Below are 12,576 nucleotides of genomic sequence, written 5' to 3'. Positions count from 1 at the left end.
CTTCTCTCTCTCTCTCTCTCTCTCTCTTATTTACTTTTGGCGGGGGAGGCAAGAGCCCTTCGCCCCCGTTTAACTCTTTTCTTCTTCTTCTTCCTCTTCTTTCTTTCCTTTTATCTTCTCTTTCCCTTTCCCTTCTCTCTCTCTCTTATTTATTTTGTTGGCAAGAGCCCTTCGCCCCCTTTCCCTCTTTTCTTATTCTTTTTCCTCTTCTTTCTTTCCTTTTAGATTTTCTTTCCCTCTCCCTTCTCTCTCTCTCTCTCTTATTAATTTTTTGGCGGGAAGGGGGGGGGGGGAGGTAAGAACCTTTCGCCCTTCCCCCGTATCCATCTTTCCTTCTTCTTCTTCTTTCTTTCCTTTTATATTTTCTTTTCCTTTCCCTTCTCTCTCTCTCTCTCTCTCTCTCTCCTATTTATTTGTTGGCGGGGGGGGGGGAGGAGGCAAGAGCCCTTCGCCCCCGTTTCCCTCTTTTCTTCTTATTCTTCTTTCTTTCCTTTTATATTCTCTTTCCCTTTTCTCTCTCTCTCTCTCTCTCTCTCTTATTTATTTATTTTTGGTGGGGGGGGGGGCAAGAGCCCTTCGCCCCCGTGTCCCTCTTTTCTTCTTTTCCTCTTCTTTCTTTCCTTTTATCTTCTCTTTCCCTTTCCCTTCTCTCTCTCGCTCTTATTTATTTTTTTGGCGGGGGGGGGGGGGAGGGAGGGGGCAAGAGCCTTTTGCCCTTCCCCCATTTCCCTCTTTCCTTCTTCTTCTTTCTTTCCTTTTATATTTTCTTTCCCTTTCCCTTTCCCTTCTCTCTATCTCTATCTCTCTCTCCTATTTATTTGTTGGCGGGGGGGGGGGGGGAGGAGGCAAAAGCCCTTTGCCCACGTTTCTCTCTTTTCTTCTTCTTCCTCTTCTTTCTTTCCTTTTATCTTCTCTTTCCCTTTCCCTTTCCCTTCTCTCTCTCTCTCTCTCTCTTATTTATTTATTTTTGGTGGGGGGGGGGAGGGCAAGAGCCCTTCGCCCCCGTGTCCCTCTTTTCTTCTTTTCCTCTTCTTTCTTTCCTTTTATCTTCTCTTTCCCTTTCCCTTCTCTCTCTCTCTCTCTTATTTATTTTTTTGGCGGGGGGGGGGGGAGGGAGGAGGTAAGAACCTTTCGCCCTTCCCCCGTATCCATCTTTCCTTCTTCTTCTTCTTTCTTTCCTTTTATATTTTCTTTTCCTTTCCCTTCTCTCTCTCTCTCTCTCTCTCCTATTTATTTGTTGGCGGGGGGGGGGGAGGAGGCAAGAGCCCTTCGCCCCCGTTTCCCTCTTTTCTTCTTATTCTTCTTTCTTTCCTTTTATATTCTCTTTCCCTTTCCCTTTCCCTTTCTCTCTCTCTCTCTCTCTCTCTCTCTCTCTCTCTCTCTCTCTCTTATTTATTTATTTTTGGTGGGGGGGGGGCAAGAGCCCTTCGCCCCCGTGTCCCTCTTTTCTTCTTTTCCTCTTTTTTCTTTCCTTTTATCTTCTCTTTCCCTTTCCCTTCTCTCTCTCTCTCTTATTTATTTTTTTGGCGGGGGGGGGGGGGGGAGGGAGGAGGCAAGAGCCTTTTGCCCTTCCCCCATTTCCCTCTTTCCTTCTTCTTCTTCTTTCTTTCCTTTTATATTTTCTTTCCCTTTCCCTTCTCTCTATCTCTATCTCTCTCTCCTATTTATTTGTTGGCGGGGGGGGGGGGGGAGGAGGCAAAAGCCCTTTGCCCACGTTTCTCTCTTTTCTTCTTCTTCCTCTTCTTTCTTTCCTTTTATCTTCTCTTTCCCTTTCCCTTTCCCTTTCCCTTCTCTTTCTCTCCTATTTATTTGTTGGCGGGGGGGGGGGGAGGAGGCAAAAGCCCTTTGCCCACGTTTCCCTCTTTTCTTCTTTTTCCTCTTCTTTCTTTCCTTTTATCTTCTCTTTCCCTTTCCCTTTCCCTTCTCTCTCTCTCTGATTTATTTTTTGGCACGAGTCCTTCGCCCCCCCCCCCGTTTCCCTCTTCTCTTCTTATTCTTCTTTCTTTCCTTTTATCTTCCCTTTCCCTCCTTCTCTCTGTCTCCCCCATCAACATAGTAATAACGAAAGAGACCACTCTGTAATCAAGACCATTCCATTTTATTTAATACATTTTCGATATACTTAAATTGGCAACTATTACCTTCTGTCCGAGATCCTCATTTTAAACGACTGATGCGAAAGACTAGTCGACGCACCCTTTCGAGAAAAGCCCCCCCGCTTTCATCGAAAGGGTGTGTTAAAACGGAACTCCGCTCTCAACGCACCCTTTCGAGAAAAGGCCCCCCTCTTTTATCGAATGGGTGCGTTGAGCACACCACACCGCGCCGCGCCGCACCGCACCCTTTCGATGAAAGCCCACGCGTACATGTAGAGCAGGCCTTCTCAACTGGCGGCGCGCGCGCCACTCGTGGCGCTTTGGGTCAGTCGGAGTGGCGCGCAACTGTCTGTTGCCACAAAAAAAAAGAGTAAAATAAATAAATAAATAAATAAGTAAATACAAAATTATATTTTAGAATGAAAAACTCAGCAAAATCAAAAATTCGCAGTTGAAGTTGAGCCCAAAATGTCTGCTTACCAAACAGGAAGAAAGGGGAATTTAAAGGTTTTTTACCAATTTATACGACTTTAAACCCGAGCTCCAATCCACAATAAGCTTACAATGTGCTGCCAAATTTAAAAACTAGTTTTTGTTTGTTTGATTTTCAATTATGCTACGGTCACAAAGTTTCGTACGAACGATAAATTCGTACGAATCTCCGTTTTTTCATTGTCTTCCCGAATTTTCATTTTATGAAAAACGTATGTACGGCGTTCGTAGCAGTTCGTAATGGCAAAATTACTACAGGTACATATACATTAAATTTGCCTCCAATGTAATTGTACCCAGGAATTGTACTAATTTTTTCTCATCAATATAAAATTATGATTTCAATATTTGGGAATAAATAGGTGTTAAAAATGCCACACCTGGGCCTTTAGAATGTGCCCTAAAATCCAACAGCTTCAGGGGGCTGCGTCCCCTGCACCCCCGCTGTCGGCTCGGTCGCTACGCTCACTCGCAGCACAGAAACAAAACATACAGGTTGGCACTTCAACTACAAATTCTTTTTGTGTTGGCACTTCTAATAAACTAGTTGAGAAGGCCTGATGTAGAGTATAGTACATGTACAAATCTAAATTGGTTCATCCCAAAGGTCATTCTCATGTGCCAATAAGTATTGACCTGAGCCTGGCATGTAAAGTACCAAGTTTATCAAATGATCAATGTTTTACAGACTTAAAATCTATCTACTTTTCATGTACCCACTTTTCATGTACCCAACAGACAAATTTTTAACACATGAAAGTACCTACAAATTATCATTGTCAAAGAATGAGGTCATTAAAGAATACCATTCCTCCCAGTAGCCCACATTCATTGTTAAATAGAAACCCACAACTGGAGTACGGTCTTCTGAAAGTGGACCTCTCCATTTCCTCAAAATATAATTGCAGTTAAATTTTAAAATTCATTTTTTGTCTTCCTAAAATGTATAAATTACTATTAAGATTTGTTTAATACAAATGTAACTATGTTTTGTATACATGTACATGTTACATTGTATTTGTTATCTATAATAATAATACGCTAAGGCTCCGCGGGGGGCGCGACGTCTCCGCGAGCCTTTGTATTCTATTGTTTTTTAATGAGATCGCCGACCCAAGTTGGTGCGGCTATCTCCTCCTGAACCCTGCGCTCGGGGTACCCGTGCCCGGTGCCATCGTCCGCGGGGGAGTCTACTCTGTGGAATTGGCTATACTCCGCCCGAGGTCCTCCTCCGTGTCGACGTCCAGGGCGAAAACAGACGCGATATGCATAATGCAGGATATGCGTGACGACAGAGCTACCTCATGGATATTCAACATTGACACACGACCGATGACTATCCGTATAAAATTGTATACACAAAAATCGGTCGTAAAAAAACTCGAACCATATTCCATACCTTACCTGGCTTACCATGTCGCACGCAAGTACGCCAAAACACGTACATTTTCGCAGTTGCGAGATCGAGACGGAGCGTAGGGCTCGAGTTTTTGGCGCTCTTTTTGGTTTTGGTAGAAGCTGAATCTAGACCATGAACCACTAAACATCGCGAAACTGCAATCAATTTCCCATCACGAATTCACGATTGCTGCAATATTATAAAGTTTCCATAAATAGAGGTATGAAATTAAAGCCTATTTTGTGATGTTCTCGCCATGTTTACGTAATTTTGATAATCATTTCTTCAAAGTAAAGAAAATCAGACAAAATCACCGTAACTGACACGCTACAATACAGTGCATTGCCACTGTGTAGTGTGTGTGAGATGAGCTGAGTTGCAGTTGAAAGTGTGTGAGTTGTATCCGAGTCGAAGAGATTTGACTCTTTGAAATTGTTATCTGTTGGTTTGCATCATTATTGCCGCGATTTCAATATAGTTTCGTGAATAGATTTACGAAACCTCAGCTTAGAATTAGTAAAAGTATTACTAGACTCTAATGTCTACGTTTTAAAAGACTGTTTGATTTTCCTGTGAAAATTTTACTTTGAAAAATGATTATCGAAATTCATGGTCAGAAATAATCACAATCTAGGGTCTATTATGTTACAGTTCTTGCATCAAATCAATGCATGAAAACTTAGTTATTGAACTAGAAAAATGTTTTTTTTTTTTAAATAGGCAATTATGAAGTAGGAAGCCTGAAACCTAATAGCCTACTAAACAAATCTCAACAAAGTGTAGGCCTATCCTTATATGAATTAATGAAAAAGTAGCCCCAGAAAAAAGAGCCCCCGAAATTTCCCTAAAATTTGAAATGGAGCCCCGGCCCGAAATGAAAAACTTAATTTTTTGCCTGCGCACCCCCTCTAGAATCCCGCGGATTTCCGCGGGTCCTGAGTTGAGTGTATATATAATATAGGCGTGGGGTCCACGGGTTTCAAGGGGCCATAAACCCTCAAAAGCTCGGGGGTTACGTTTTTCAAAGTTGGGGGGGGGGGGGAGAGATCAGATCGCAGCGAGTTGAGTGTATATATAATATAGGCGTGGGGTCCACGAGTTTCAAGGGGCCATAAACCCCCGAAAGCTCGGGGGTTTTAGGCGTATAGGGTCAGATGAGCATATTTTTAATACTTTATTTGTGACACTTGCGGGTCACTAATTGGCGTGGGGTCAATACGTAGAGTTGCGTAGTGTTGCGTAACAACTACGCTGGCCTACGTTACTATATGCTGAGGGACAGAAAGGGGTACGCAAGATGAACGAAAACAATTCAACCTGTTTAATTTTTTTCGCCAGCCTACGCATAACCTACGCAGGGACTATTTCCCCATTAATACGCAGCCTAATTTCTTCGTAGTCGGTACGCCACACTACGGAACTCTACGCAGTTCCAGTGGCTTAAAGAATAACTACCGGTACAGTTGGATCGTTTTTTAAATTTTTATATAAGGCCAAATTAAAAAAAAAACATGTTTAGCTTCCTGTTTTTTCGAAAAATGGGAAGGAGGAGGCCCTTTTTTTTTCTTTTTCTTTTCTTTCAAAATGGCCGCTCCGTACATTTTTCCTGACATTCAGGCTATTTTTCAAGATGGCGGCCGACAATTTTTTTTTTCTTTTTTAAAATCAGAAATACATTTTAGCAGTGCTTTTCATGTTTTTTTTCTTTCAATAAAAAAAAAATAAATAAAAAAAAAAAAAAAAAAATAGGAGGCGGCCCCCAAAAAGGAAGCAGGCGGGGACGCTGTTTTTTTTTTTCCAAAGAAAAAAAAAAAAAAAAAAAAAAAAAAAAAACTTTTCAAAAAATTTCAAAAAAAAAAAATAGGAGGCGGCCCCCAAAAAGGAAGCGGGCGGGGACGCTTAACATGTATATTTCTTAATGGCCTGAATGGCAAATAAAGTTCTTGGTGGTTTTAATTTAGACAGTCTCTATATATCTATTTACACCCCCCGCCCCCCTCTAGGATCCCGCGGATTTCCGCGGGTCCTGCTAGTTATGTATTATATTTTGTTGGAAATGAAAAAATAAAAATGAAATGAAAAATGACAAGTCTTGCCGAAACTCCTCCACTGGTTTTGCAGTATAAATGCATGCTCTCAAAGCACCAGTAAATTGTGTACAACATGTACAGTGTACAATGTAAATTTTGTAATTCTGAAATCTGAAAATAAAAAAACTGCTTCTTAAATGGCCAGAGTTTTCTGAAACACCACACAAGTACACAACCCTACTTGGTCCCACATGTAGGACCTTCAAGATGAATCATAACAACAACCTATAATGCAAAGTATATTAACCAGCAAGTAAAATATCAAATGTTTGATTTATATTTGTTCTGGGCTATCGCATATCTATGAGATTGGGGCTTTGGTATGTACATGTACATGTAGCTTCAATTTTCTAATAAAGGACATCAATTTGTCGGGCAATCTCGTATCAGTTAAGAGGCCCTCATAACTCATGCAGAGGTAGAAGAACTTTATGTGCTCTCCGTCTATGTCATTTCTGACAGAATACTTCGTACTCAAAACAGACATTCAAGAATGTTAATGTCATATTATTTACAATCCTTTGAATTTAGGTTTTAAGGTAAATATATCTTACCTTAATTTACTTGGTTATGTACCTGCACAGGTACATGTACAACACATAAACTCTCAAAACTGTGGACTGAAGTGCATACATTTTTTAAAAATAGAAATCACTGCTTTTGCCTTGTTTTATCCCAAGTAAAACATACATCTTTCTTTGAAACCAAATTCCTAACAATGATCAACAATATATTTTTTTAAACAAGATGATAGCCCAGTGGTTTGAGGTTTACATATAATTCTGGACATTATTTTTGAGATAATGATTATAATAATAATACTGATAATAATAATAAAATAAAAATAATAAAAACAACAACACTGATAATATAAATTTATTTCAACAAATTATAATAACAATAGCAATAATAATGATAATGATAACAATAATAATAACCCCTAAATTACTAAAAAATTGCAGTAAAATTGCAGTCAAAGGAACAGACAATCGTCTTATATATATCCAAGATCTCCCCGGATCTACACCTCTACATCCTGCAGAAGGCAGCTACACTAAGCACAATTGTTTTATTAGGAAGAAGAAGAATATTATTATTATTGTTCCTTGTTGCTCGGTTGATGGGGGACGGGTGTTGTTATAGCACCTTTCCAATTGAATATAACTGATCAAAGAACTTAACAATGGTCATTGGATTCAATGATGACCCTGCAATTACAGTGCAGATCTACAGGTGTATCCTATACGTGTACACTCTGCTTGGGAGTAGTCCAACCTGGCAACTATTTTACAGCTCATGTATTCTATTCAAACCACAATGACATTCGCATCCTAACAGATCATCTTCATGTACATGTATACCCATTCAACACCTGATTGGAGAGATGAAGTGCACATAAAATACATTGCCCAAAACATGCCTGTCATGTACACTGTACATGTACATGTACTGTACATGACAGGCATAGAAACAATAACTTTTATATCCCCAGTCAAGTGATTCAACCACTCAACTATGACACCTCTATTGCATCTGCTCTGATGAGAGTATTTAGTTAATAGTATTTGATTAATAGCCCTAAATTACCCTGGAAGCTAAAGGGTTATTTATTGAATAAAATTCAGTGAATGATGTACATGTAACCAATAACCAAAATACAAATAAGATCATGTCATGTTGTAATTATGTCTGGAACCAGAAAGGCATTAACAGAGTTAACACCCATCTGGCTCTGAACCAGCAATACATGCCTACTGTAGTTCAGATAGTGCTTAGCAGCTTATTACCGGTAGTTATTAAGACAGAGCTTAATCGGCCTACAGTGTAAATACCACATGCATGTAAATGTAGGCACATACATGTACTTGTACAATACATACATTCAATCATGTAAAAATGCATTTATGACCGAGTTCTATGTACATGTATGCAGTAACGTATGCAGAAATGTACAATATTTTCAAGAGCAGCCGATACAAATACATGTACATCTCTGCAAATATTTGAATCGATCTCCGAGTTCATCATCATCTCAATGACCCAGGCTGGCAGGCAGGGTACGACCGACATGGAGAAGAGTTTGTCAAACAAGGACACGCTCTCTCAACGGAAATGAATCCTCCATGGTTTCCTTCTAGATCTTTAATCTCTATAGGAAATGATTAATGAGACTGCTACACCATAAGATTAACACAGCAGCAGTCTATGGGCCAATCAAGGGCTTATCCAGTTATCCTTCGCTAATTTAGGTGCATTCCATTGGTTATTGAGATACTGTAGGTCTCTTCAATTTTGTCTTTAGAAGCAAGAGAAATGACATGATAGTACATGTGCAATGTGTACGCATTTCAATCCTCATTTCATATCTCAATCCTGTATGACGAAAAAGAGGACAACTGAGACATGTACAGTACATGAAGGGTCAATAAGTATTATAGAAATTTCTTTTCTTAGTTTTAGATTCATTTGGAAAAGAGATCACAGAAGATTACAGTATTATTCATATTGAAACATGAGTAAAAGCAACATGTACATTAACATAAAATATTACTCACTAATACAGACCACTTCTTTTCTCTGTTAAAGAGATAATATATAGAACTTTCAATTTAACTGTGCCCAAGTAGATAACTGTAGCCTTTATTATAGAACCTTTTTTTTCATATCCCCTTCATTCAATTCATTCGTTTATCAAATACTTTAACCAAAAATTATGGATTAACTTTTACAAAACCAATAGGACAGGTGCTTTCAAATCAAAGAGTTGTCACTGAGTTTTTGTTGATTTCAACTCTATAAGTTCATAATTTTCAAATCCTTTGTCAGAATAATATTTTCTTCAAATAATAATCTGTCATATAGAAGTTCTCACTAATACAATGCATTGACGTTAAGAGACATGTGCATGTACATGTACATGTATGTTGACATCCTCTCTTACACATGTACATGTACAGTATGTACACTTTATCCAGATCATGGTGAATGAAAGGAACATGCGGAAGCTTTTCTTTTGTTCTGCGATGAAATAGTCCAATTGATATCAGTTTTGCATGAATACCTCATGCTCTGGTAAGGATCGATAGGTACCTGGTGCAAATACAATCACCGCAAACTAGGGTTTTGGTTCCAGTTCTAGAAATGGTAAAACAGTAACACCTACATTTCTTGTCATGTTTTGGTTTTCTAATTACTGAATTTTGCAATTAAGTTACCGTACCTCTTTTTTCATAAAATTGCAATCAACTTGCAAGCATCATAAGTGACTCTTTAGTCTTTACATAAACTTCTTTTATATAAGACAAAGTCAGTCTAACTTAAAGACCGCAAGAAATCTCACAAGACCAATGAAAAAGGATCTTTGAGCTGATTTTCATTCCCAGTCTTGCAAGTATAGCCTACTTTTGCCCAAATGAATTCTGAAACCCAAGAGCATCCAAGTCAAACCACACGAAGTCATAACTGTCAGTGTGATGCTACAGAGGCCTTGAGTTGGCTTAAACTAGACCACAACTTCCTTTAAATTTCTAGCATGTTGAAAGATACAGCCTTATCAGCAAATACATACAGTAGTCGGCTGTCTTGGGTTGCGTTTATCTAGCAAAATTTTGGCTTGAATCAGGTTTCTCAAACGTCTTTCAGGCAAATTTAGAAGTAGATAAACACAAAGCCTTTTTCAAACGTCTTTAGATATCTAAAGATGCAAAAAGGTGCGTTTTGAATGTGACATACAGCCAGAATCACGTTTCTGAGAGATCGATAAACGCAAAGCTGTTTTGAACCTCACATACAAATATGACCACCCAGGTGTTGTGTACAAGCATACGTGTGAAGTTGACCTCCGAGAAACTGTCTGCTTCCCAGGTCAAAACAGCTGGGCAGACACAAGGCCTTTATTTTGAATCGTGAAGGGTCGATAAACGCGACATCCCGAAAATCACGATCGTATAGTGGGGTACGATAGTGGGGCTCGATAGTGGGGTACGATATGTACATATCTAGTGGCAAGCCTAGATAAACGCGCTCTTGGTAATTCAAAGAATAAGTTAGGTTCTTGCAATGGAGAAAGAAGTAGTTTTGACTATTCTTTTTAATGTTTGTTTCATGTGAAAGAACTTCTCATTTGAAGCATGCCTTGTGTTAATAATAGGCTTCAAAACCATCCATATTTTGCATTTAAATAATCAAAGTTGTCTGTAATTTCAGAATCAGTGGTCAAATGTTTCAGTCATATCTGTTCAAAATAATGTGAGCTTATACTATAGAGAGATGGCTGGTGACAAAGTGTTTGTTGAGTGTGTGTCCCTTAATATACTGTGGAGATGACAGGTTCCTTGGTTCAGCACACATTTTTGAAAGACAACTTGTGCAAGACTCAAACCAATACTAAAAATCTGAATGTACATACTACATGTAAAACTAATTCAAACATCACTATTTTCATTAATATGGGAGAAAGTACACCCAAGCATTTATGAAGTTTCATCTCAACTTTTATTGCATTTTACCCAACTTGACATTTCAGAAATTCATTGACGAACATGTACAGTTGTACATGTATGTCTACTACCGGTGTGTATTTTCTCAAATCACAGATTACATTGACCTTTAAATGAAATTATGCAGATTCTAGTAATTGTTTTGCTTTCTTATGAAAGGTCAAATTAATTAATAGAAATACATGTAGAAACAAATGAATGAACCCATCAATTACATAATAATCAACAATCAATAATTAATCACCATCATGTTTTTATGGACCCCTGTAGCACTCTAAAGTCAGATTTATATCCTTAGAAATTTAAACATAAAAGTATTTCAGTTCAAAACTCAAAATGAAAATCATGTATGCAGGTCTAACTTTTGATGTTAACCTAAAATTAAGAACACAAAGATCTAGAGACTCTTCTTTTTGGGCATTAATGCCATTATCAGTCACATCATAAATTATTGCTAGATCTACAAACATGACAATCAAATCAAGTTGAACCTTATTCAAGTTCTAACTTCTAGTCATGAAATTTGGATTAAGCCAGACTAAGCCAACTCATAATCATATGAAGACTATACATGTAAATCTATGTAGGCCCTATGTGGGTATAAATTTATGAACTGAATAGGTCTAGAATTAGAATGTAGTAGTAGTACTCACCTCGTCCCATTTGAGGAATTTGTTGCCTTCCACTAGGTCATCAGGAACAACAATCTCTTCCAACTTTAGCCGAACCTTTGATGTATCCGCCCCGGCCATTATCAATTCTAAATTCTGTCTACTTCATCGATGTAAAATTTTAGCAATAAGGTTGTTATTTCACACTGCAAATCGGGAGAATTTGATGACATTCAACTCCAAAGACTAATCAATGACAACGACGGCTAAGTCAAGGCAGTCAGTGCTACTGCAATGCTAGTGCTGTACTGTACCAACCTGTACCAGTACTACCAAGCTAGCTGTGTCAAATTGAACTAGACGATGGAATTCGTGTAACATATCACAGCGAGACTGTACTGCTTTCCAATGGGCTGGCGCAGCGGTACAGGTACTTCCGCGTTCGGCTCAGACAAGTCTACTTGTTGAACTTAGATGAAGATGCATTCGTTCTGCAATAATTCCTGCATCGTAGAAATCAAATTCCTGCTTGAACATTTAGCTTTTAAGTTTTACAGAATAACATTCAATAACTTTTGACGTCAAGACGTTGAGTTGACTCAATTGTAAACTTAATATCATAAGAAGTGTTTCACTGCCGGTCCGGTCGACGTACTCTCGGCTCAGCTTATACGATAAATGATTCGTGAACGATAACACTTCTATCGCATCGAACTAATGGGCGTGGTCTCCAAAATAGCAAATGAAGTTACTGGTATATTTAATTTTCACTTTTTACAGCTCGATTTTGAATATATCATATTCATGAAATTCATCTTTTTTTTAAACATCGCTTTTTAGTAAAGGTTCATTTTCCCAAATTGAAAGATACTTTCACTTGGTGGTAGTTACGTTAATTTGCATATAACCCGGGACCCCGGGTAACTCCCAAAACTATAACTTCGGCTGAGCGAGTTTGGCACGCACATGGCGGAATTCTCGCAAACATGTTCGGGGGTGGGGGTAGGGGGTGGGGGATGGGGGGGGGTAGAGGAGGCGCGAGGCAGGGGGGGGGGGACTCCAAACCCAAAACTCTTTTCTGTCAAACTAAACATGCACTGATCCGGCCCTGTCGATAAAATACCCTAACATTTACCAGGGTGTAGAACTAGAGAAGTGAGTTAAAAGAGCCTGGCAAGAGGGTCGGGATATTAATTGAAATGCCCCTCTCCCATTTATGTTTAATCTTTTTACATGTAATGATAAACAGGTGAAATCGTATAGTTTATATGGTAAATTACTGCTGAGAAACCCGGGATTGATATCATATTCATCGTATACGCCATGATACTGCTTTTCTTCAGAATTGAACAATCTCAACTGATAATTGTATTAGCGTTCTCTCTCTCT

At 38.8% G+C, this 12,576-nt stretch overlaps 1 protein-coding gene across 15 annotated transcripts in view; it reads right to left on the bottom strand.

Moving 5' to 3' along the window:
• The window catches only part of LOC100888919 (1-phosphatidylinositol 4,5-bisphosphate phosphodiesterase beta-1), a 131,924-nt gene extending 120,054 nt beyond the window's left edge, over positions 1 to 11,870 (bottom strand). For all 15 annotated transcript variants that reach the window (XM_030999299.1, XM_030999298.1, XM_030999308.1 and 12 more), the window contains exon 1: positions 11,230 to 11,870. In XM_030999299.1, coding sequence (XP_030855159.1) covers positions 11,230 to 11,328 — 99 coding nt within the window. In that variant the 5' untranslated portion in view covers positions 11,329 to 11,870. The remainder of the gene's footprint in view (positions 1 to 11,229) is intronic.
• Between the last annotated feature and the right edge of the window lie 706 nt (positions 11,871 to 12,576).

The sequence above is a fragment of the Strongylocentrotus purpuratus genome, unplaced genomic scaffold (genome assembly GCF_000002235.5).
Source record: "Strongylocentrotus purpuratus isolate Spur 01 unplaced genomic scaffold, Spur_5.0 spur5_scaffold_5, whole genome shotgun sequence".
Classification (NCBI taxonomy): Eukaryota; Metazoa; Echinodermata; class Echinoidea; order Camarodonta; family Strongylocentrotidae; genus Strongylocentrotus; species Strongylocentrotus purpuratus.
Note: the sequence above shows the minus strand (reverse complement) of the source record. Positions and strands in the feature narration are given on the sequence as shown.